This window comes from Papaver somniferum, chromosome 5 (genome assembly GCF_003573695.1).
Source record: "Papaver somniferum cultivar HN1 chromosome 5, ASM357369v1, whole genome shotgun sequence".
Lineage (NCBI taxonomy): Eukaryota > Viridiplantae > Streptophyta > Magnoliopsida > Ranunculales > Papaveraceae > Papaver > Papaver somniferum.
Window position 1 is genome coordinate 129,553,427 of NC_039362.1, and position 27,196 is coordinate 129,580,622.

General features: G+C 38.7%; 1 protein-coding gene across 1 annotated transcript; it reads right to left on the bottom strand.

Moving 5' to 3' along the window:
* Nucleotides 1-11,093: 11,093 nt before the first annotated feature.
* On the bottom strand, nucleotides 11,094-11,734 carry LOC113279596. The gene is made up of 2 exons (XM_026528276.1): nucleotides 11,316-11,734; nucleotides 11,094-11,196 (listed from the first exon to the last, which is right to left on the bottom strand). Exons 1-2 carry the CDS (start codon nucleotides 11,732-11,734, stop codon nucleotides 11,094-11,096), a joined length of 522 nt encoding a protein of 173 aa, XP_026384061.1.
* Between the last annotated feature and the right edge of the window lie 15,462 nt (nucleotides 11,735-27,196).

Consider the following 27,196-nt stretch of genomic DNA (forward strand, 5'->3'; position numbering starts at 1 on the left):
TAAACATTTCTCCACACATTTTCGGATAAGATATAATAGATAACATCAATTTTATCAAAAAAAAAAAAAGAGTAACTTTAGTAGACTTGCTTCGAGAGCTACATGCACCTCTACTACCACCCGGAAGACTTTCTTTGCCAAAATTACCCTTAAACTTTATAGAAAACGACCAATACCGTCTCATATCAGGAAATGTAGGAAAATTTCGTATCGACCGATACGGCCGATATTTGACCAAAACGGCCGATATTCGACCGATACGGCCGATATTATCGGTCGAATATCGTATCCCCGATATCCTTCTTATCGTATCGTTTTGGGCCGATATCCGAAATATCCCCGATATATCGGCCGATACGGCCGATATTGACTACATTGGTCTATTCATTCTTTTATCAATACATGAATATCGACATTCGAAAGACTTTACTTTTGACAAGATATGGGACAATCATAGTTAACGGATGCAAACACACATATCCCATAAACAATTGCAATATATAAAACCATAAAGACTAATACTGCAAAAATCATCTTCCAAGCAAGTTTAGAATTTAAACCAATAAATCTAAAAACATGAAGATGAAAACGTTGGACATAGCTATGTGTAATCACAATAATGCCTATTCCAAACTCTAGTTATTCTTCTAATAAAAACAAGAAAAATAGAAGATTTACTAGACAATAAGAGAAATAAACAAGCTACGGAACAAAAGCAGACTCCAGTGCCATGGCCGAACACGAACTAAGGTCAAATAGACGGTTCAGGATCCTCACGAGTCTTGGCGTCTTTGAGCTTGTGATTAGCAGCATCCGTTCCATATTCAGAGAAGAGATTCTCTTTGTAAAGATCATTGATGTGAGATTTTATGAGACCAAGGTCATATGAAACCTTTTTCAACTCAGTTTTCAACACATCAACATTTTTTAGAGTATCAACGAGCTGCAGTTTTGCTTCCTCAAAATACTTAAGAAAGTCATGAACCACTTTAACAGAAATCATATCATCCTTCTCAATATTCTCATGAGTATATGCATAGTAACACGAGGCATTAGGATGATCTTCATCTACAAGGGTTCTTTTCTTCCTCCCTTCGGATTCAAAACCAATACCTTTATCAAGAAAGCCTTTAGCAAAACCACTCGATTGTGAAGATGACGACATTCTTGATAAACTAAAATAACCTAGAGTACGCAAACATGACTCAGTAGTTTGGTATTTATATGTTTTCTTGGGGAAGAAGACCTTTAGAGTTTACAAACTGTTGACTCGTGATGGTAGCGCACGTACACATACGAGTACAACAAGACCCACAAAGAAAAACAAACAAAAACCTTTTGCTACAAAAATGGCTCAATAAATTTCATAACAGGAAGAAATCTAGAACACAAGTGTAGCAGACCATAAATACAAAAAGTCTTGCATCAAAATAAAGAAACTATACTAGACAACACAAATACTTTTTAGGCAATATTGTATATAGACACTAGTTTAACTATAAACGATAAGAGGATAACTCAACTAGACAGAACATCAAATCGCCACAGTATACCTGACTTTTACACATCTTGGTCAATAGGATTTTTATGAGCAAGTTCTCAACTCTTGTGATTAATTGGCACAAGTATGAGCACTGAGCTCATTAAGAGAATTGTGTTTCTGATCAAGTCTCTTTTTTCCTTATAAATCTAGAAAGATATCCCTTTTTATGTGAGAAATTATCATAAAACTTACTGTCGTCAAAATACGAGACGTAGTTAGAGTTCGTACCAGAAGAATTTTGACTTGAGGAGGATGACAACCTGTCGACAATTTCTTTATATCCTTCAATCATCTCCATCTGGTTATTTCTCATATCATCAATTTTTCTTCTTTCTTCTGGAATTTTGTTCACATTAAGGGAAATGTTATTTCCAGAGGAAACGACATGATCTTTCCTTGGATGATTCTTGTTAAGACTCCTATTCTGCTTTAGAGCATTTGAGGAACTCATTGAACTGACCTTCTTGGAAACGTACACAGGATAAGTACGAAAACCAACTGGTTTAGACATACGAATGTCAGTTACACCTTTGAGAATTAAGTCTAAGGTGTGTTGAAGTTGAACCAAGGAGGTTTTATTCAACCTAGAGTTTCCTTTTTGTTTAGCAGAGCCTTTTGCATCACAAAAGAGGCATACTTTCTGATCACAAGTGTGATTATGCAAGGTAGTCTTAACAACCTCGTTAGGAGATTTCTTCCTTCCATGTTATGTGGAACATCCTTGATCAATGGGAAATTCAGACACATTCTTTTTAACAGGAAGGGATTCCAATTTTACTTCTGGTGCTGGAAGGTTTTCAGGTGTAGCAGAAGTGCTTGGTATATTAGACTGCTTAAAGCATCCTTGAATAGAGAGTTTACTTAAGCGATGTTCAATTTCCAAAGCATCCTTTTTGAGGCGAGCCTCGGGAGTCATACATGAAGAATGATCTTCAATATTTTCTTTGAATTTGCAGTCTCTTATTACACCAAGCAGGATATCGACATGGTGTTTTAACCGATTAAATCTATCAGCTTGGATTCTAGCAAAATTTAGAATCAAGACACTCTCTTCAGCTGTTTCCCGTTCATTTAGAGAGATAGACTCTTTTGAAGGGTAATCGGAAATACTCATGTCGGAGCCTGTCTGTCATGTTGGAACACATGGTTCGTCTATATTCGAAATTGAGGAATCTTTCTCTTTAATAGAATTAGACAAGACAAAGATTTTATTTTTGGTGACGTGTTTATCAGAGATACTATCGTCCATCCTCAGATCGCTACAAACACAGACTTGTAAGGTCTTGAACGTGTTTTCCTGCTCTGATGCCAATTGAAAAGGCGGGGTCTAACAACCACACCCAATATTTCGCTTAGCAATCTGTATGGATAAACTCCAATATACTTTTATGAGAATCAACTAGACAGTTAGACTCAATCAATGAAAAGTATATCAAAGAGTTAATATCTCAGTATCTCGATTTGATCTTTACTCAAGCAAATAGAAATTTGCGAGTCTTTATCAAAGAGAGATAACTTGGATGGTACCAAAGACCAATATCCAAGTGTCAATCAATTTAAATCAACAATCAAAAAGGTCGTATATTCTAATTGATTGAGCAACGCACAACCTGTGATATTTCAATTATATAAACAAATATAATGCGGAATAGAAATAACACAGACACCAGAATTTTGTTAACGAGGAAACAACAAATGCAGAAAAACCCCGGAACCTAGTCCAGATTGAACACAGACTGTATTAAGCCGCTACAGACACTAGCCTACTCCAAACTAACTTCGGTCTGGACTGTAGTTGAACCCCAACCAATCTCACACTGATCCAAGGTACAGTTATGCTCCTACGCCTCTGATCCCAACAAGATACTGCGCACTTGATTCCCTTAGCGGATCTCACCCACAACTAAGAGTTGTTACGAACCCAAAGTCGAAGACTTTAATAAACAAATTTGTATCACACAGAAAAGTCTACGATAATAGATAAATCCGTCTCCCACGAATATACCTACGAGTTTTGTTCTGTCTTTTGATAAATCAAGGTCAACAGGAACCAATCAATAATACCAGACTTATATTCCCGAAGAACAGCTTAGTATTATCAATCACCTCACAATAATATTAATCGACGCAGCGAAAAAATATATTGTGGAATCACAAACGATGAGACGAAGTTTGTTTGTGATTACTTTTCTATCTTGCCTATCGGAGATATAAATTCTCAAGCCAATTATTTCAATTGTACTCGTACGTTATAAGATGCAAGATCATATCACACAACTACAAGAAAAGTAGTATCGGTCTGGCTTCACAATCCCAATGAAGTCTTTAAGTCGTTAACCTGGTTTAGAAGAAGAAACCAAAGGTTAAAGGAGAATCGACTCTAGCTTAGCACAACTAGTATCACACATAATGTGTAGGGATTAGGTTTCCCAGTTGCTAGAGTTCTCCCTTATATACACTTTCAAATCAGGGTTTGCAATCAATGTTAGCTTAGTAACAAAGCATTCAATATTCACCGTTAGATGAAAACCTGATTAGATTCAAGCTAATATTTCTCAACCGTTAGATCGAAAACTTAGCTTGTCACACACAAATGAAATGTCCAATTTTGGGTTTATGAACCGTACCCAAACATTAACATTTGTTGGTTCAACAAGTCAACCAAATAGTTAGCCATGTGATTATTCTCATATCAACCTTATTCTTCTTAACCATAACTAGTTCAAATGACTCAAATGAACTAGTTAGAGAGTTTTTCAATTGCAAGGAAATCTTATGTAACTAAACAAGACACAATTGAAGCAAAATTGATTTGATTCACACGAATCGGTTCATGAACTTTATAGCCACGTTTTGCAAAAGCATTCCTTAGTTTATTTAAACATTAGTTCAAGAACAACTGACTTTAGATATAACCTGCTCAATTTCGCGGACTGGGTTCGCGGACTTAAGCTCATGGAAGGAGTACACGAACTCCAGCAGAAACTCTCGGGCCGAGAAGTTCCGCAAGTTCACGTACTTGGCTCACGCCACTTCCATTTCTCTTGATCAACAAGGTTCGCAAATTTTGGTTCAAGGAATAAAGACTTATACATATATGTGTTTCCACAACAATGCTTATATCCTACCAATGGTTATGTAATCTAAACTCTCATTTCAATCACTGAAACATTCTCAGAGGACAGATATAGCCGTTATTCACATACCATTTTTCGTCAGAGCAATTTTCAAAGTGATTGAAACATAACATGACTTTCGTAACTTGGTAAAGATGAATTCGGCTAAAGCGAAAGCTTACCAACACATATTTCTAAAAATATATAGGCGAGATAAACTCGGCTCGAAATAGCAAATGTGTATAATGAAAGTCTATATATCAAAACGACTTTTATCTCAAGAGTAGGAGATCGAGTAAATATACTTTTGAGTGACAGATAAGTTCAAGTCTCCACATACCTTTTAGTCGATGAAGATCCACCAGTTCCTTGAGTAGTCCTTCGTCTTGTATGATGATTGTCATGGAGTCTTGAGCTCAACTACACTTTCTATCCTAATCCGAGACCTTTAGCTATGTAGGCTAGAAATCAAGAGTTATAGTTTTGATCACTAATATTGAAAAACATGCTTGAGATAGCAACGCATGCGAGTTCGACCGAGCAATGCTCTAACAAGTACGGTTGTGGAATATTTTAGGGGTTATCTTATATCTTTATAAACTCCTTGATGAATGCATTTATCTTCGGCTTTATGATTGCATCTAAAGAACAAGTTGATATTTTTGCTTTCTTTTGGTCAAGAAATGTCTCTTTCAGAAATTTCATTAGGATCCCGTTCTTGTACCTTTGCCAATTTTATTGACAAAAAGGGGGAGAATTAATATGTAATTCACACTACAAATACATATGGTTTTCGAATCATTATGTAAGGGGGAGTGGTTTCCATGTGAGATGGAGTATTGACTAAGGGGGAGTGATACATATCACCATAGTATTGTTGTTGAAGTTGTGATATAATTGAACTTTGATGTTGTATAATGATACTATGACACTGAATAACAATGATTGAGAACTATTGTTTTCTTGTTGTTATAGCTACGGATTTTCAACAACGATGGTGCTAAACTTACAACCTTTGGGATCATTGGAGTACTTGGAAGTGACGAAGATTTCGAGTAATGTTGAAGATTAGGCATGTGGAATAGGAGCTACAAAAGTTAATTTATTTATTTTATGTATTCCATATGTATTAATAGTTTTTCCACTAAAATTGACAAAGGGGGAGATTGTTAGAGCATTGCTCGGTCGAACTAGCATGCGTTGCTATCTCAAGAATGTTTGTCAATGTTAGTGATCAAAACTATAAGTCTCGATTTCTAGCCTACATAGCTAAAGGTCTCGGACAAGGATAGAAAGTGTAGTTGATCTCAATAACTCCATGGAAATCATCATACAAGACGAAGGACTACTCAAGGAACTGGTGGATCTTCATCGACTAAAAGGTATGTGGAGACCTGAACTTATCTGTCACTCAAAAGTCTATCTATTCTATCTCCTACTCTTGAGACAAAAGTCGTTTTGATATATAAACTTTCATTATGCACATTTGCTATTTCGAGCCGAGTTTATCTCGCCTATCTATTTCTCAAAATATGTGTTGGTAAGCTTTCGCTTTAGCCGAGTTCATATTTACCTAGTGACAAAAGTCATGTTATGTTTCAATCACTTTGAAAATTTCTCTGATGAAAAATGGTCTGTGAATAACGGCTATATCCGTCCTCTGAGAATGTTTCAATGATTGAAATGAGAGTTTAGATTACATAACCATTGGTAGGATATAAACATTGTTGTGGAAACACATATATGTATAAGTCCTTATTCCTTGAACCAAAGTTTGCGAACTTTGTTGATCAAGAGAAATGGAAGTGGCGTGAGCCAAGTCCGCGAACTCAGTCCCGAACTGGCGGAAGTTCTCGACCCGAGAATTTCTTCTGGAGTTTGTGAACTCCTTCCATGAGCTTAAGTCCGCGAACCCAGTCTGCGAACTTGAGAAGGTTATATCTAAAACCGGTTGTTCTTGAACTCATGTATATTAAAACTAAGGAATGCTTTTGCAAACCATGGCTATAAAGTTCATGAACCGACTCGAGTGGATCAAACCGTTTTTGCTTCCATTGTATCTTGTGTAGTTACATAAGATCTAAGCAATTGAACAACTCTCTAACTAGTTCATTTGAGTCATTTGAACTAGTTATGGTGAAGAAGAATATGGTTGATATGAAAGTAATCATATGGCTAACTATTTGGTTAACTATTACTGAACCAACAAATGTTAATGTTTGGGAACGGTTCATAACCCAAAATTGGACATTTCATTTGTGTGTAACAAGCTAAGTTTTCGATCCAACAGTTGAGAAATATTATCTTCAATCTAATCAGGTTTTCATCTAACGGTGAATATTGAATGCTTTGTTACCAAGCTAACATTGATTGCAAACCCTGATTTGAAAACTATATAAGGGAGAACTCTAGCAACTGGGAAACCTAATCCCCATACCTTACATGTGATACTAGTTGCATAGCTAGAGTCGATTCTCCTTTAACCTTTGATTTCTTCTTCTAAACCAGGTTAACGACTTAAAGACTTCATTGGGATTGTGAAGCCAGGCTGATACTACTTTTCTTGTAGTTGTGTGATCTGATATTGCATCTTCTATCGTTACGAGTACGATTGTAATAATTGGCTCGAGATTTTATATCTCCGATAGGCAAGATAGAAAAGTAATCACAAACACTTCGTCTCATCGTTTGTGATTCCAAAATATCTTTTTTCGTTGCGTAGATTAAGATTATAATGAGGTGATCAATAATACTAGGTTGTTCTTCGGGAATATAAGACCAGTTTATTGATTGGTTCCTGTTCACCTTGATTTATCAAAAGACGGAACAAAACTCGTAGGTATATTCATGGGAGACGAATTTATCTATTACTGTAGACTTTTCTGTGTGATACAGATTTGTTTATTAAAGTCTTCGACTTTGGGTCGTAGCAACTCTTAGTTGTGGGTGAGATCAGCTAAGGGAATCAAGTACGTTGCATCCTGCTGGGATCATAGGCGTAGGAGCATATCTGTACCTTGGATCAGTATGAGATTGATTGGGGTTCAACTACAGTCCAGACCGAAGTTAATTTTGAGTAGGCTAGTGTCTGTAGCGGCTTAATACAGTGTGTGTTCAATATGGACTAGGTCTCGGGGTTTTTCTGCATTTGCAGTTTCCTCGTTAACAAAATTCTGGTGTCTGTGTTATTTCTTTTCCGCATTATATTTGTTTATATAATTGAAATATCACAGATTGTGAGTTGTTCAATCAATTAGAATATACGACCTTTTGGTTGTTGATTTAAATACATTGACACTTGGATATTGGTCTTTGGTACCATCCAAGTTAACTCTCTTTGATAAAGACTCGCAGATTTCTATTTGCTTGAGTAAAGATCAAATCGAGAGATTGAGATATAAACTCTTTGGTATACTTTTATCTAGATTGAGTCTGACTGTCTAGTTAATTCTATAGAAAGTATATTGAAGTTTGACCCGGACTGCCTTCGCTCTAGTCAGAGCTGGTGAAATCCGCAGGGGTAGCATCCAAGAGATGGAGTCCTTCATGGACACCTATGCTGATTGTCTTCCCCGTCTTTCGGTGTTCTCAGTAAGTAATTTCTTACTTGACTGTCTCCTGCTTTGCTTTGAACCTTCGTTTGTTCTTATGCTTCGTCATTTGCAGCTTTGCAAACAAATAGATGTGGGTTGTACCTTTTTCAAGTTTTATAGGGCTAAGTGTACTCACTTGAATGCCCTGTTGGACCTTGCTCGTCAAGAAGATACCTTTGCTGGTGCACAACATCCTTCGTCCAGTGATACTGCTTCTGCTGCTAGGATATCTTCGTTGGAGGATGATTTGATAAAGACTCAAAGATCCTTGAAGGCTTGTTTGCTGTCCCTTGAGAGAGCTAACAATGTTGCTAGAGTTTCCGAGGATGGGTGCAAAGCTGTTGATTCTGCTTTGGATGCTGAGTCCTCCAGATCCATAGGTTTGTTCCTTTTTTCCCTTATCTTCGTTTTGGTTTATGTTTGATTGAATAGTCTTGAGTCATCCTGTGCCTGTCAGCTGGTAGCCCTAGTGAGCGTAAATATCTCCGGGAACAGGTATCCAAGTTGACCTCCGATGTTTGGTATTATCAGAAGAAGTTTGTTAGGCTGATGAACATGACTGTTCATAACGAGGCCCAACTTTCTCTTGAGTCTGCTCATAACGCAGATCTCGTGAAGCAGATGGCTTTTCTTCGTGAGGAATGTGACGAGGCCCTTAAGTGGAAAGAGGGTCTCATTTTAAAGCAAAAGGAGGATATTTCCTTAGTCGAGAAACGTGTCTCCACTCAAGAAATCATCCGCAAGAAATATCATGCAGATTTTGAAGATGCTTGTGCTTCGTTGGCTACGGTTACAGTGGAGCGTAACGTTTTGTCTTCTGAGGTCTGCTCTCTTAAGATAGACTTGTTGAGGCTGGATCCGCATCGTCTTCCATGTCCCATGCATCCTTGGTTAGGAGGTTGGAAGAATTAGAGAATATTTATCAAGTTTTATCCTTTGAGAATGCTTCACTCCAGATCGATGTTGATGATCTTCGGACTGAACGAGATGCCTTGTAGAAGATCTCGAAGCCGCTGAGGTGGACCTTGCTGAGGCCTAACATAGTTTAGAAGAATCTCTTAGCCATGCAGGAGGTAGCTTAGGGTCTTTTATATTTCTGGAAGCATCCTTTGTTTCCTTTTCTCATTACTTACTCTTTTGTATCCGCAGGTCTCCAGGAGCAGCTGGTGGGTGCAACCGCCAAGATCAGTCGTCTTGAAGGCCAAATATCTTCACTGAAGATATCTCGTCAGTTTGATGATGCTTCTAAGTTCAAGGCTGAGGCTCTTCAGGAATCTAACGATCAACTTAGTGCTCAGGTGATGGAACTTCGTCAGAAATCGTCTTCAGATTTGGAGGCTCAGTCCTCTAAGATGAATGTGCAATTTGAGTATTCGGCCATTGATTATATTAATGCTGCCTTTGCTGAAGCTGAGCTCCAAGATGAAGGAGTTGTCTTTCCTCGTCTTCCTTACCCCTGATCCAGTCGTATTCATCTTATCTTAACTGAATTCTTTGTTGTATTATGCCCTCAACTGAGGTTCCCTTGTGTTGTCTTCTTTTCTTAATACAATGCTTCGTGATGGTTTGAACCTTCTTTATCTGCAACCTTTTAAGACATGTCAGTCGTATTTTGGTAACATTATTACTTTACCTATGTTATTGCATAAATATTTTCTTTATAGACGTATTGTGTCTAATTTATCGCACATCCAAGTTATCACAAGGTGCTAAGGTATGTTTAACCTTGGGTGGAACATTCATCGTCCTACCTAAGTATCCTTTGGCCAGAAGGTACCGTGGTGGCAAAGGCTCCTACGTGGGCAATAGTTTTCCTGTAACCCTACGCGTTCAGCGCGAAGACTGCTTTACTTCGGCAAGGTATCTCTATAGGGGATATCTTAGTTTTTCTTATTGCCTCATGAAGGGAACTATCGTCCCGAGGATCCGAGTATTGACATATGCGCAATTATGTCTTGCCTTGTCTCATCGTTAATCCTGATGGAGGGTGTCTATTCTAACCCAATTGTATTAACCGAAACTAAAAAGGTTTCTTTCATTGATTAATAAGGTTTATAATACCTTTGATCAGGGATAGCACATGGTGGGCTAAGGCTCGTTCCTTTCTTCTCCTGAGTAATCACCATTCTCTTACGGGTAGTACTTTTTTAGGTACATTGCATTCCAAGGGTGTTGTAATACTTTACCTTTTAGGGTTCTTAGGTAGTAAGACCCTTTTCCGGCGACGTCATGTATGATGTAGGCCCGTCCCATGTTGGAGATATCTTGACCCACTCCTTCTTTCTTTGATACGGTGGAATATGTCGTAGCACATATTCCTCGACCACAAAGTTTCTAGGGATGAACCGTCTGTTGTATTCCCGAGCTAGCCTTCGTTGATAATTCACCATCTTTTGTAAGGACACTTCTCTTCTCTCTTCGAGATTATCCATCTTTTCCAGCATTAGGTCTATTGTTAGATTCTTCTCACATGCCTCCGTTTTCGTTGTTGGAAGTATTATCTCCGTTGGGATGACCACTTCGGCTCCGTAGGTCAGCAAAAATGGAGTTTCTCTCGTAGCCTCCCTTCTTGTAGTTTGGTAGGCCCATGGGACGTTGTGTAGTTGTTCACACCATCTTTTCTTGTATGCTCCTAGCTTTTTCTTCAAGTTTATTGTTATTATTTTGTTGGTCACCTCCGCTTGCCCGTTACTCTTAGGGTATATAGGAGTGGACTTGTTTTTCTGGATGTTGAAAGTATTGAAAAACATGTCGATGTTCTTTCCTTGCAGTTGTTTGCCATTGTCAGAGACTATGGCAGCTGGTATTGCGAACATGCATATGATTTGCTCAAACAAGAACTTAAAGACATCTGTGTCCATTATTCTTTCCAAAGACTTTGCTTCTACCCATTTGGTGAAACAATCCGTAGCCACAATAAGATATCTTCTCTTCGAGGTTCCCTCTATCAAGGGTACGACAATATCCACCCCCCATTTGACAAATTTCCAAGGGCTGATGACTGAGTTTAGCTCCGTTGCTGGTGCTTTGATTTTCCTGGCAAAGCGTTGGCATCTTTCACACCGCTTAGCCACGTTCTTTGAGTCTTCTTCCATACTTAGCCAGTAGTATCCTTGCATTTTGACCGCCAAGGATCTTCTTCCGCTATGGTTACCGGCATCTCCGTTGTGTATGTCGTGGAGTATTTTCCTTCCTTCGGTTCGTGATAGGCACCGCATCAGAGGTCCAAGAAATGACCTCTTATACAATATCCCATCGCGAAGTCTGTACATTGCTGCTTTTGATTCAAGTTTCCGAGCCTCTTTGACATCTGTTGGTAAGGTACCCTTGGCGAGGTATTGGTGAATTGGAATCCTCAAATCATCCTCCGTTTCATCTTCGTTGTCTCCGTCTGACATGGATTGATCTTTTTCAGACTCTTCGGATTCGTTATCTGGTTCTCTTACTCCTTCGTCTTCTTTTTCTTTCTCAGCTTCTCTCATGGCTCGAGTTTTAAATGGCCAAAGCCTCCTCAGCGCCTGAGATGGGTCCTTCTATTGAAGATTCATATATTCTTCCAATTTTTACGGCGGTGGTGTTTCTGTCCCTTAGCATTGATGATATGAATGCTAAGGCATCTGCGTGCCTGTTATCCTTTCGACAGACGTGCCAGAATGTTACGTTGCTGATCTTTGACGCGTGCTCCTGAGATAGCTTTAGATATGAAGATAGCAATGGATCCAAGGTTTGGTATTTGAGTTCGATTTGTCTAATGACCAACTGCGAGTCACTAGTCAAACGAACATCTGATAGGCCTAGCTCTCGTGCCATGCGTATATCATGTATGACCGCCTCGTATTCTGTGATGTTATTGGTGTATTGTTCGAATTCTAACCTGAATGCATAGATGAGTCGGTCTCCGGTAGAGGTTGTTATTACAATCCCAATGCCTGCTCCTTCTCCATTGGAGGAGCCATCTACGAATATTTCCCATCTTCGTGAGTTCTGAGGTTCTAACATGTCCTCTGGATCTTGCCTGTCTTCCTCCATTCCTGGGATATCGTCTATCTCTGCTTCGTCGCTGAAAGGTAGGTCCGCCAAAAAGTCTGCTAAGATTTGTGATTTCTCAGCCTTCCTGGTTTCAAAGATGATGTGGAACTGTTTGATCATGCATTCCGTTTTGCCACCCTTGGAATCTTTTCTGTGCTGTCGAGGATTTGACTTATCTGAGCCTTCGTGAAGACTCGGATGGTATGCGTCAAAATATATCCTTAGTTTTTTTGTTGCCACTACTAAGGAATATATAAGATGCTCCACCTTGGTGTAGTTATGCTCCGCTGGACTGAGTTCTTGTTGATGTAGTATATGGGCTTTTCTCCTTGTCCTTGGTCTCGTACCAGTACTGCGCTTACAGCGTAGCTTTTTGCTACTAAGTACAAGGTGAGAATTTCACCTGGCTCCGGCTTCTGTAGGATGGGCACTGAAGCCAAGTATTCATTGATCTTCTGGAAGGCTTGCTCACACTCCATGGTCCACATGAACCTGCTTCCTTTCCTTAGTGTATCGAAAAATGCTTTGCATTTATCCGATGATCTTGCTATGAATCTTCCCATGGAGGCTGAGATTCCATTTAGCTTTTGTACTCCTTTTAGTGTTTGTGGAGATGGCATTTCCATTATTTCTCTGACCCTTTCAGGGTCCACTTCTATTCCTAGCTTAATTACCAAGTACCCTAGGAATTTTCCTGAGGTTACTCCAAATGTGCACTTCTCCGGATTTACTTTTATGTGAAAGTTTCTCATGGCTTCAAATATCTCCCTTAGGTATGACAGGTAATTTTTCGCCCCTTTGCTCTTGACTAGCATATCGTCCACGGAGACCTCTAATATCTTGCCTATCCATGGCCTAAAGATCTTGTCTACCAATCGCTGGTATGTTGCCCCCGCGTTCTTTAGTTTAAAATGCATCCTTGTATAACAATACAAGCCTCGTGGGGTAAAGAACGCAGTATGATCCTGGTATTCTTCTGCAAGGGCGATTTGGTTGTAACCAGAGTATCCATCCATGAAGGATAGCCTCTGGTGACCTTCGGTTGCGTTGACCAGTTGGTCAATATTTGGCAGCGGGTAGCTGTCCTTGGGGAACGCCTTGTTGAGATTGCTAAAATCGATGCAAATTCGTACGCTTCCGTTCTTCTTAGGTACGATTACCATATTGGGTATCCACGTGGGATACTTGACTTCTCGTATGAATCCTGTTGCTAGTAGTTTTTGCAACTCCTTTTCTAACGCTTCTTGGTAGATATCTGCCACCTTGCAGATACGTTGCTTGAATGGTGGCATTTATGGTTTGAGCCGAAGATGGTGGGAGACTAAATTCGGATCAATTCCTGGCATGTCTTCCATCGACCATGCAAATACATCTGCGTAGTCCCGTAGTAGCCTTTGTAGTTGCATCTCATCGTCATTTTTTAGCAAAGTTCCGATGTTGATCATCTTTGGTTCCTCCTTGGTGCCGATGTTGATTTTCTTTGTTGGTTCCACTGGAGAGAAGGTTTGCTTCTGAGGTCGTAGATGAGTGCATTTCTGTAGTTGTCATTTGGCGGAGACGTTTGCCACTGGAGTGGCGGAGGTGCTTACTTCCGGAACTGAGGTGGCTTCGGGTACTAAGAAGGCTCTGTCCTTCACTTCTTTGGTGTTCGCCTTTCGTCTTTTTCTTTCGTGTTGTTGGGCAGCAGCTCTTTCTTCGTTGAGTCTGACCTCTGCCAGATTGCACAACCTTGCATCTTGTTGATCACCTTTGATTTTCGTTTCACCCATAGGTGTAGGGAATCTAAGGTACTGGTGATATGTTGAAGCTGTTCCTCGCAGTCGATGGACCCATAGCCTGCTCATGATTACGTTGTATGGCGAAGGTGCTTCCACAACGCAGAACCTTGTATTGGTTAATAGGGGTCCGACACGCACCTGTAAGACAATTTCTCCTTTTGGTCTAGAGACTGCTCCGTTGAAACCGTATATTGTGCAAGTGGATGAATCCATTTGCTCAGCTGTCAAACTCATACGTAGGTATGGTTCATAGAATAATACATTCAATGAGCTGCCCCCATCGATGATGACCTTTGTGACGTTCCATCCGTGTATAGGAAGAGTGATCACAAGTGGGTCATTGTGCATCTCAAATTCTTGGTTGACATCGCTTGTTGAGAATGTTTATGTCGTAGCCATCCATTCTTCCCAAATGCTAGTAGGTGGTCCGCTCAGCTTGAATACCTCGTGGGCTTCTAGCTTTCTCCTGTTTCGAGCTAACTCGAGGATGTCTTCGAGTAGCTCCTCCTGACCTCCGTTGGAGAAGGTAATCATGTTGATGTATTTACCGTCCTGAGGTAGTTCTACCCTTTTCTTGGGGGCTACCTCAGTATCATCTGGTTGTATATGCACGTACTCCATGAACTTGCCTTCGTATATGAATCTCTAGATCGTGTTCCTTAGGTGATAGCATGTATCAGTTGTATTCCCGTAGTACTGGTGGTACTCACAGTATTCCTTAGCCTCCTTTGTTTTATCCGGTTGCTTTCCTCTAGTATTAGGGTACAGAAAACCTGGCTTCGCTCCTTCCTTGCTTAGAATGTGGGAGAACGTGGTGTTTAGCTTTGTGTAGACTTTATCTACAAATTCTTCTCTTCCTCTTCCTCTGCCATCTCCATATTTGGATCTTTTGTCTCGAGAGATGGTTCTGCCCCCGACTTCATTTAGCCTCTTAGGTATCTTCGGAATTGGTTCCAGAGAGTTGGTTCGTTGCGGAGCTGTTGTCGTCTTTGCTTGTCCCCTTGGGTTGTCCTTCTGTATTTCTTCAAGTCTGATGTAGCGACATTGGACAACCCTAAGCTATCCTTCGGAATCAAGGGCTCAGTTTTGAAGCTCCAAGAAGATGGCTGAGGTTCTGTCAAGTCCATACTTATAGCAATTAATATTAATTTCTGGATTGACTTTCCCGATTGCTTGGCATGTCTTTTGCCACCTGTCTGTGTATTGCATCAATGTCTCCCGGGGTCCGATAGCTAAAGCAAATATCCTATCTAACCCCGCTTTTGTTGACTTGTTGTACATGTATGTCTCAAAGAACACCGTGGACAATTGCTCAAAGGAGTCAATTGAGTTTGCTGGTAAATTGTCATACCATGCCAATGTTGATCCCGTCAAGCTTGCCGGGAAGTACCACTACCTCATCTCTTTCCCAATGCGCAAATACACGAGTGCAGTATCGTAGGTGGGCAGCAGGATCGGATGTACCGTTGTATGCCTGAAACGTAGGTACAGGGCATTTCAGAGGAATGGGTTCCCTCAAAATGCGAAAAGACAACAGAGATGTTGTCGCTTCTTGTAGTACCTCTTCTAGTCTTGCGCCTGCATGGCCTGTTTTTAGTCCTTGTATTTCCTTCCGCATTTTCTCCATTTGCTCCATAACCATGTTCACATTGTGAGCATCTCTGGAAAATGTCTCGTCGTAGTATGACTGGGAGGGATTGTATGTTGTATCCGTCTCGTATGGATCATGACGTGTTCTTATGGATCCCCCTGCTGGGTTAACCTTCGGTGGGTTGAGATCCACCCTTCGTCTTCCTGAGATAGCTTCGTTCTCACGCCTCTTTGGCGGAGGGTGAGTTTGGGAACCTTCGATTTGCACGTCTAGCATATCCTTTAGGTTATGGTTCTCATGGGCCATCACGTGCATTGCATCCTCATGCTCCTTGTTGCGGAGTAGCAAAGCTGCTACTCGTACTTCCATTTGATCTTCATTGTGGATTCCACCACCCTGAGGAGTACTGTCGGCCGGATCCTCAGAGTTATCCACTCCTTATTCCAGGATCGGTACATCGGGATCTATCTGGATTGGAGTTAGGTTTTCTAACCCTCGTCCCGTAGGAACTAAGGTTCTGGGTAACTCTACGTTGGCCGCAGGTGGCTGCGTGACATTGGGATGCTCCGGTAATGGCATGCCGTAAAGTGGTTGTGCTCCCGATGTTTGCCCCATTCCTTCAGCAGGAATAGGTGGCTTGGTAGAAGTTGTTCTTCTTGCTATTTTGCTTTGCCCGTCCTTTGCTTCGGTTCTCTGATTCGCTTGAGACGACTTTTGAGATCTTCCTCTCGTAACTGGTGGTCGTGAGCTTGTTGGTACATCACTAGGTTTCTGTATGCCTTCGGCTTTTGTTATACTGCGGTTACAGAAAAACGACAAAATTTGCTACTTGGGTACCTTCGTCAAAAGTAGCACTTAATGCTCTGACACAGAAGACGGCTGAGCATCTTTTTCAGAAAAAGGACTGAAATGACGTCTGGAAAGACATGTATTAAATTTCTTATGACACCCTTGGAAAGAACAACCTTAAATGTTGAAAACTAATTTAAAAAGGGTGTCAGATCCCCCAAAAACGAGGTTATTAAATGTTTTAGAAAATCTTTTTCCTTAAATCTTACTGAGATTCCTCTGCGGTCAGAGGTATTCAGATCTAAAGGATGCCTTGTCGCAAAAGGCTGTTTTAGTATAAAACAAAATATTTAACGTTTTGTGAGTACGTTTTTGGAGAAATTTTTGTAGATCCGTAAAATTGCGAGTTTTTAGAGGCTATGAACTCCAAGGACTTGCGAAAACATGGACGAACAAATCACTAGAGAGTGAGATTCATCGTGTTGAACTCAGATCTCTTCGTTAAAGAAGATGCGTAAGTTAAAATAAATGACGAAATATGAAAACTCAAGCTAGTGAGAAAAACCTTCTAGCGCCAAACCGTGACTACTAATTTTCCCATAGTCTACGTAATGTATACAGCTCAGAGAATCAGATGCTAAGTAGTATTGATACCTCTGCTGAACTGATAATACTAAGTAATAAAAGATGTTCAAGATCACAATAATAACTAAGAACACAAATATAATATAAAAGCTACTAAGTTATCATGAGACACAAGAGATTACGTGGTTCGACTTTTGTCGACGTCCACGGGATAATGAGTGATTATTTTGTATTAAGTTATGGTGGTTACAAAAATCTTAAATGCTTCCCAAAGTAATAGAGAGAACTCAAGCTTGAGTAAATACTTAAGTTCTAAACATTAAAGAGGTATAAGCTTAAGACTAGATTTTTTCTCCTAGATATTGAATGCCCTTAGTTTGTTGGTAAGGCTTGGTATTTATTTCCCTCTATGCTCCAGGTATATCTTTGCTGTCTTTGGATCCATTGATATACCTTCCGTACAAATGGTACTTTCGTTCGCCGCGTGCTTTCGCCAGTCGAATTATGCCACCTCAGCTGACCCACGTTCCTTCGGGAACTTCCCAGCCTTAGTAAAGATTATACCTTCTTTCACCGCTAACCTTTTCCAGTCAGATTCCGCCACGTCACTGCTCTCCACGTGCTTTGGTTATGCGTGTAGATAAGAGATTTGTGCATTTAATGCTGATTAGATGCGTCATCTAACTCTGTCTCTTCGCCAGCTGCCTTTCTCTAGACTAGGCTTTACTTTATCCATCTTGGCCGTCGAGGTATCCCTTCTTGGGATAAGATAAAGTAGATCTGCGAAGGTATCCTCTGCCCCTTAGGTTTCTCTGTATAGCGAAGGCTACACAGTTATTCTGTATGCGACCACTAAGATCGTGACATGTGCTCCGCGAAATATTGGTATTCACACTTGGTTAAAGCTAAAGCTTACCAACACATATTTCGAGAAATATGTAAGCGAGTTAAACTCAACTCGAAATATCAAATGTGTATAAAGTCTACATAGCTATACGACTTTTGTCTCAATAAGATATATAATAGAACTAGACCTCTGAGTGATATATGAGTTCAAGTCTCCACATACCTTTTATTGATGAAGTTCCACAAGCTCCCCTTAGTAGTTTTTTGTCTTCTATCGATGAACGCCGTGAATTCTAAAGCTCAACTATACATTCTATCCTAAGCCGAGACATAACTATAAGTAGACTAGAAATCAAGACTTATAGTTTTGACAACTAAACTTGACAAACAATCTTGAGATAGCAACGACTGCGAGTTCGACCGAGCAGTCCTCTAACAATCTCCCCCTTCTTCAATTTTAGTGACAAAACTATCAATACATACGGATTACAAAATAAATAAACTTTGTAGCTTCTCATCCAAATGCTTGATTTCCTTGGTTCTTCAACATTAATCGAAATCTTCGTCACTTCCAAGTACTCCAGTGATTCTGAACGTGTTCAACTCAGCATCATAGTTGTTAAAGATCCGTAGCCTTAACAATAAGAAAACAATTGTTCTCAGTTATTGTTATACAGTGTCATAGTATTATTACACAACATCAAAGTTCAATTGTATCACAACTTTGACAATAATACTATATATGTATCACCCCCCCCCCCCCCCCCCCCGACCCACCCACACACCCCCCAGTCAATACTTCATCTCACAATGAAAACCGCTTCCCCTTACATAATGATCCGTTAACCATACGTATTTGTAGTGTGAATTACACAATAATTCTCCCCCTTTTTATCAATATAAATTGGCAAAGGTACGAAGACTAGTGTGATCATAATGAAATTATCATAGAGATACTTCATGACTAAAAGAGAACATATCAACTTTGTTTCGATGATTTCACATAGTCGAAACTTAGTGTATTAATCAAGGAGTTTATAAAGATACAAGAAAACTCCTACAATATTCCACAGCCGCACTCCCACAAATATTTGGCAATTAATCACAAGTTCAATTAAGAACTCTCCCCCATAAAATGTCATTCTCGAAAGGAACAACAAGAGCGACCTTACTTTCACAAGAAAAGAAGGATTTCTTTGGACATGAACAAATCTCATGAAACATGAATTTGTATCCTGAAAACTCAATTAAATTAACCACAAGATAACCGATGATTAATTTAATCAGAAATGCTCAACATAAGAAAACTTACGGAGCCATACTGTACTTTCACATAGAAGTGGATCAGGGAAAGATTAATACTGCGGAATATTCAAAGATTCATTCTTTTTTTCATCAATATTTGCATAATGATATCATAGACTTAATCTTTGCAATTCAAAAGTTCATTCTATTTTTCCATCAATATTTGCATAATGACATAATAGACTTAACTTTTGACATATATGGGACAATCATAGTTCACGGACACAAACACAGATATCCCATAACAATTTTTTTGCAATATATAAACCAATAAAGATTAATATTGTAAACTCATCTTCCAAATAAACTTTAGAATTTAAATAAATAAATCTAAAAACATTGCAAGATGAAAATCGTTGGCAATAGCAATGTGTAATCACAATATAGGCTATTCCAATCCCTAGTTATCCTTCTTAATACACAAGAATAAAAATCCTCATAAGAAGTTTCCTAGACATTGTAGAGCATTCTCAGGGCATCTACTGAGAATTCCTTCTCATTATTGAAGAACTCATTGATTATGGGATCATTTAAATCCTCCAGATCTTCAGAAATATGAGTTAACTCACTAAGTTCTCTTTTTAGTTCACACGAGGTGTTCTTTGTCAGAGATAACATTTGTTCGTAGTGAGATATCCTTTCCAAAGAGAACATGATTTGAGATTTTAAGTCATTTTTTTCGCTGATGAAATCCTTCACCATAGCCCTAAAGTTATTATCATCTAGACAAATAGACAAAAAACAGTTAGAGGAAGAACCTTTTTCATCATTTGTAGATTTCTCCTTATTCTTTCTTACGGAATGAATTCCTTCACAAAGATACACATTAATTGCTTCTAATGCATCTCTTTTTGTGGAACCTCTAGTTACAGGAGCCATGAAACTGTATCTTTCAAAGAGAAAGGAGCGAAGGGAATTTTGATCATAGATGAATATAAATAGAGTACCGGATAACTAAACCCTAAACAAAAACTTTGAAAAAGTCTTCACGGTTCATGATCCATTATCTATTTTTGATAAGAAAATATTCAATTGCAAGTCTTAACTTAAATAATCTTAAACTGCCAAGAATAAGAATTTAACAATTATAGAAGACTTGAGCAACCTTGATGCAATCCTCATATTCTCAAGTTAATAATAAGGATGCAAACATCACTATAATTAAATAGTGATGGAGTGAGAAGAATGCTCACATCTTGTGTCACCATGTGACTTATCAAGGTTTGTTGCATAAACAGATTTCTTACCTCGTCTGACTCTGGTTCTCTTAGACTTCTTCTTGTCTTCAGGAATTCCCTGTTGATTATGCAAAACCGGATTCATTCTTCGCATGTCAGTTTGAAGTTTCGTAATTCTTTTGTTGTTCCTCTTGAATTTCCAACAGTTACTTTGAACATGATTTGCATTTCCACAAAACATACACTTCAGAGATGAATTTTCGTTTTGCAGAATTGACTCCGGTTTATCACAACTTTTAATATCCATAGTTCCAGAACCGGCCGGAAGAAAGAAATTATTTGTGCTCACAGTCTTGCTTTTGAAACCTAAACTATTTGTGTTTCCAAAAGATTTCTGACCGAATAACATTGTTGAAATCTTGTCAGAGCTTCCAGATAACCTTTCCAGGTCACACTTAAGAGTATCAATCTCTTTTTCTTTTAAAGATAGGGTTCTGGTGAATTCATTATTAAAACCGTCAATCTCAAGAATCATCTCCTGAAGTGATGATTCAAGTTTCTTCAACTTCATTTTTAGTTGAAGATTTTCTTGGTGAATTTCTTCATTTTTATCCAAGAATTCAAAAATCTCAGTGTCAGACTCGCATTCTGAATCATAATTTGAGATGGTAGAAGTTTCTGCGGCGAAAGCCGAAATTTCTGTGCAAACTTCAGAAGTTTGCAGATTGACCAACTGAATTGATTTCCTTTGTATTGAATCATGTGAAGCATCAGAAAGAGAGAGGCATTTCTTAGATCTCTTGCTTCTTCTCACAATATCCTTGATCTTTTGTAAAATCAATGACCTGTTAGGATCAATATGATTTGAACAACATTCATCATCCCAAGACAAGTAAAGAAGAGTACTTGTGTTGGTCAGATCATTAAACGCGGAAGTTCTGGCTATGTTCTGATCAAGATCAAGAACTCTTAACTTTCCAATGAGTGAGTTTCTGGAAAGATTATCAAGGTTATTTCCTTCAACGATGGCATGTTTCTTAGAATCGTATTTGGCTGGCAACGATTTGAGAAGTTTCATCACAATGTCCTTTTCAAGAAAAGTCTTACCCAATGCAAAAGATGCATTAACAATTTCAGACACTTTGTGATTAAACTCATCAAATGAATCTTCATCAGCTATACTAAGGTTTTCCCAATCGGAATTTAGGTTTTGAAGCCTAGCTTCTTTCTCAGAGGAATTTCCTTCGAGTACAATTTCTAAGATATCCCGGGCTTCTTTAAACTTAGCGCGTATAGTCACATGGTGCTGAAGATCTGGGGTAATGGCATGGATGATATCATTTAATCCGTCAGAATTTTGCTTTGCAGCGAGAATCTCGGCAGGATCATATGCACCAATATCCTTTGGAACAGTTACATCGCCTTCTGTAACAACCGGAGGATCATAGCCATTAACTACACGAACCCATGATTGAAAATCACGCGCTTGAAGAAAGACACGCATAACAATTTTCCACCATTGATAATTCTAGCCATCGAAGACTGGTGGTACGTTTATAGAGATAACGTTTTTGTCCATAAAGTCAGATTGCTACAAACACAGACTTATAGGTCTTAAACGCGTTTGCTTGCTCTGATACCAAATGAAAAAGTGGGGATCTAGCAACCACACCCAATATTTTGTTTAGGAAATCTGTATGGACTAACTCCAATATACTTCCAAGAGAATCAACTGGACAGCCAGACTCAATCAAGGAAAATACATCCAAAAGTTATATCTCAATTTCTCAAATCAATCTGCAATCGAACAGATAGAAATCTGTGAGCCGGATTAATATGAGAAATAACTTGGATGGTACCAAAGACCAATATCCAAGCGTCAATCAATTTCAATCAACAACCAAATGTTGGATTCACCAATTGATTGAACTACGTATAACCTCTGATATTTCAGTTATATAAAAATATAATGCGGAAAAGAAATAACACAGATACCAGAAATTTTTTTAACGAGGACACCGCAAATGCAGAAAAACCCCGGGGCCTAGTCTAGGTTTGAACACCACACTGTATTAAGCTGCTACAGATTCTAGCCTACTAAAATTTAACTTCGGACTGGAATGTAGTTTAGCCATAACCAATCTCACACTGATTAAGGTACAGTTGCGTTCTTTACACCTCTGAATCCCAGCATGACTCTGCGCACTTGATTCCCTTAGCTGATCTCACCCACAACTAAGAGTTGCTACGACCCAAAGTTGAAGACTTGATAAACAAATCTGTCTCACACAGAAAAGTATATTGAATAGATAAATCTATCTCCCACAAAAATACCTACGAGTTTTTGTTCCATCTTTTGATAAATCAAGATGAACATGAACCAATTGATACACCAGACTTATATTCCCAAATAACAACCTAGTAATATCAATCACCTCACAATAATCTTAATCGTATGGTAGCGAAACAAAATATTGTGGAATCACAAACGATGAAACGAAGATGTTTGCGACTAGTTTTTATCTTAACTATCAGAGATTAAATCTCGAGAAAATCTTAGATAAGATAATACTTAATACGATAAAATAAAGTAATATCAGAACATGCAACTATAGAGAAAATAGTTGGTCATGGCATCAGAATCGCAATAAAGTCTTTAAGTCGTTAACCTATAATGGTTTTAGGAAAAACCTAGGTTAAAGGAGAATCGACTCCAGTCGCAACTAATATCACATAGGAGCTGTGGGGATTAGGTTTCCCAGTTGCTAGAGTTCTCCCTTATATAGTCTTCAAATCAGGGTTTACAATCAATGTTACCCTGGTAACAAAGCATTCAATATTCACGGTTAGATGAAAATCTGATTAGAGTCAAGCTAATATCTTTCAACCGTTAGATCGAACTTAGCTTGTTATATACAAATGAAATGTGCCTTCATTTAGATATGGGTAACCGTACCTAAACGTGTACACTTGGTTGACTCAACAATAGTTAACCGAAGTTATCCATATGAACACTTTCATATCAACCTTGTTCATCTTAATCACAACTAGTTCAAATGACTCAAATGGAACTATTTATAGAGTTGTTCAATTGTTTATATTATCATAGAAGTATACAAGAAAATTGAAGCTAAATTGATTTTGATTCACTTGAATCAATTCATGAACGGTATAGCCACGGTTTTCAAAAGATTGCATTCCTTATTATATAAATGTATTTGTTCATGAACAAACCGATTTTAGAACTTAAGCCACTCAAGTATGCAAACGGGTACGCATACCTAAGTAGCCGGACTTGGTCTGGGTTTGCCAGTATGCGAACGGGTACGAATACCGTCGTACATGACCAAACTCAGTTGAATTCCCGGACTTGAACTTTTAAGCCGGTACGCATACGGGTATGCATACTAAGTTCCCAGATCTCAACTATCAAACCAGTATGCATACGTGTATGCATACTATGGTTCCCGAACTTGGAATAACTTGCAAAAGTTAGCATACAAGCACGCATATTGTGCTATATCAAAACAATGGTTAATTGTTCTAAACTCAATGTTAATCATTGAAACATTCTTAAAAGACGGGAATAGCTGTCTCACACAAACTATTAGCTTCAAAGCAATTTTCAAGTGATCAATACAAACATTCTGAGTCTGCATCAAATGACTGCCTGAGACAAATCATGTAAGATTTTACCAGGAGATTTTCACATGATCATCTTTTGACTTTCGTCAAGAATAATGACGAACTTGGTTAAATCGAAAGATTACTAACACATATTTCGAGAAATATGTAAGCGAGTTAAACTCAGCTCGAAATATCAAATGTTTATAATTGAAGTCTATATAGCTATACGATTTTTGTCTCAAATAGGAGATAGAGTAGATAGACTTTTGAGTGATAGATGAGTTCAAGTCTCCACATACCTTTTGTTGATGAAGTTCCACAAGATCCCCTTAGTACTTCTTCGTCTTCAATCGATGAACGTCGTGAAGTCTAAAGCTCAACTACACATTTTATTCTAATCCGAGACATAGCTATAAGTAGACTAGAAATCAAGACGTATAGTTTTGACAACAAAACTTGACAAACAAGCTTGAGATAACAACGCTTGCGAGTTCGACCGAGCAGTGCTCTAACAACTGTCACTGTAGCGCAACGACTGCTATCAAGCGTCTTATATTCTTCGTTTTTTTCTTTAGCAGAAGCAATGGCGATTCTCTGCAACTATCTGTTTCTCACTCAGTTTCTATCCCAATCTCTCCGTATCCCCTTTACAACTCCTCAGTACTCTATATATACTCGAAAGGGCCTCAGAATCACTGTAATAACACCAGAATAATTCCCAATAACTCTGCCAGACACGGGAAAATATTCTTTCCTTTTTCGTCTCATGTACGCGTTTTACAGCTGCAAACTATCCTTGTTTATCTCTTCCACGCTCCAAACTGTTGCCTGAGCCAAATAACATGCACATAACACGTTCAAACTCTGAATCACACACACAGAACTCGGGATGCTATAATAAAGACCCGAGATACTTTGATTTCAAAGAATCCACGTAACAACCCTTTTCTTTCGAAATCAAAAGACTTACCATCCCTTTTTAGTCGTAACAGGGTGGTGTCAATCTAAAACAAGCCACAAATCTGACCAGATCACGTTGAAATTCAATGCAGAAAATCTCGAGAAATCCCGTGAATACCCACTGATTTCTTTTTTCAAATCTGAATCTCCAGCCAAATCTAATCCGACCATGTTTAGCTCTCACAAACCAAGTCCATCAAATTCAGCCATTGAATCTCATGAAATCACGTCCAATTCTTGAATCTAACTCAGCCAGTTCACTGCACCACTTTCCCGCCAAAAGTATTCTTTATGTTTTGCTTCAAATCGGTCACTCTAGCCAAATTAGATCAAATCCAAAGACTTTACCAAGCCTATTTAACCCAAAGGAAGATACCCATTCATTTTCAGCCATTAAGTCTCACTCGAACACCTCCGAAAGTCAAACCCTAATTCTGCCACCATTTTTCCTGCCAAAATTGAAAATTCAAACGAAGAAGAAGGATGCCCCTTATCCTGAGAGGTGGAGTGCATATAGGGCTGTCAACGGCACTTAACGTAACAAATAATGGCTCTGCCGCTACCGCTGCCATTAAAATTAGCGGTTAACTGATATCCGTTAAGTGCCGACGAAATTATGAAATTCAAAACCATTACCGTTACGTTGGACTTATCGGATAACGGATAATTTTTCGATAATTTTCGTTAAAAAACCTAACAGCTACACCACCATCTTCACTGAGTACCAGTACCATCTCAGATCATCAACACTTCCGTTTCACAGAACTACATCTGCAATCAACACCAACAATACCACATAATCATTCATCTCACATCACCAGACCCATTTGAATCATCCTTGCTATTAATTAACCACAACAACAGAGCCATCCTCTCTGTGAAATTGATCCATATTTGATTCAAACCCAAACTCATTCATCCAATTTATTGCCTTTTCTTGGCTCAATTTCTTGTTGTAAAATCAAATTGGATACAAACCCATCCCTAATTTCTACTCAACCTCGTCATATATTCATCAATCAAGCCCATATGAACAGCAACAATAGCAACTTGTTCTTCTTGCTTTATTCAAAATCAATTTCAATAATTCAAAATCTGTATTCTCGTAAACAAAATCAAACCAAACTCTTCACTAAATCAAACTAAACTCTCCATCAAATTCTAATTTTACAAATCACTTCTGAAACCCTAAATTAAATTTTAAAATCAAAATTGAACTCAAAATATAATTTAAGAAAAACCTTAGAAAAGAGATGAAGAGATGATGTTGTAACTAAGAGTCTCGGACGAACTAATGAGCAGAAGAATAAGATTCATAAGAGATGAGGAGAAGAAGACATGAACGAGGACTGGATAGGTAAGGTGTTTTCTTAGTTTCTCTTCGATGTGAATGGAAATATGTATGGGCTAAAGGCTAAATGGATGAATGGGTATATATGTTAGCAGGTAACGGAAATAAGGCTAACGGAAACGCCTACACCGGTGCCGTTACGTTAAGACAAAAATATCCGTTAAGTTATCGGTTACGGCTAACGGATATAACGGAACTAAACCTAGCGGAAACCGGATAATCGGATACGGCTGACGAATATCCATTGACAGGCCTAAGTGCATATAGTAATTAGTGTACCCCATATCAAATGAGGTGCCCCTTATCCAAATTTGAGGTCTGTTTAGTAGTTGTCCTCCATGTGCCTTTAGTACTTTTTCCTGGGGGTCCAAATACCACTTTTCAAGCAATTTTTTCCATACGAGTTTATTTCTCCAAAGACAACTAAACACACATAAAAACATCATAATTAGTACAAAAATCGAGCACTAACAATACATACATTGAGGACAATTCAGACACAAAAATATATCTATCACAGAATCACTTTCTAGGTTTTCTAATATGAAATCTGGTGGATTAGTGTACCATTCACTCATAGGCTGAGTTCTTGCATTTATTTTGCTAGTTTATCAACAACACTGCTTGCATCTCATTTAACACGAAAGTATTTCCAACTAACAAAACTAACAAAAAAAATATTCATGAGGGCATTAATTCACTTTGAAACAGTGTCCTACTCTTGTAAGATTTGCTCTTGTCAACAGGTGGAAAATGAAAAAGGATATGTCAATTATTATCGGGAAATTTTCTCTAGAAAAAACTAGCATAAATCGTCTCATGCACTTGTAATCCATACTTAGCCGTGAAGCTTTTGATATTGTCGACATTGTCGCCATGCTATGCGGCAAAATCGACAGAACTGA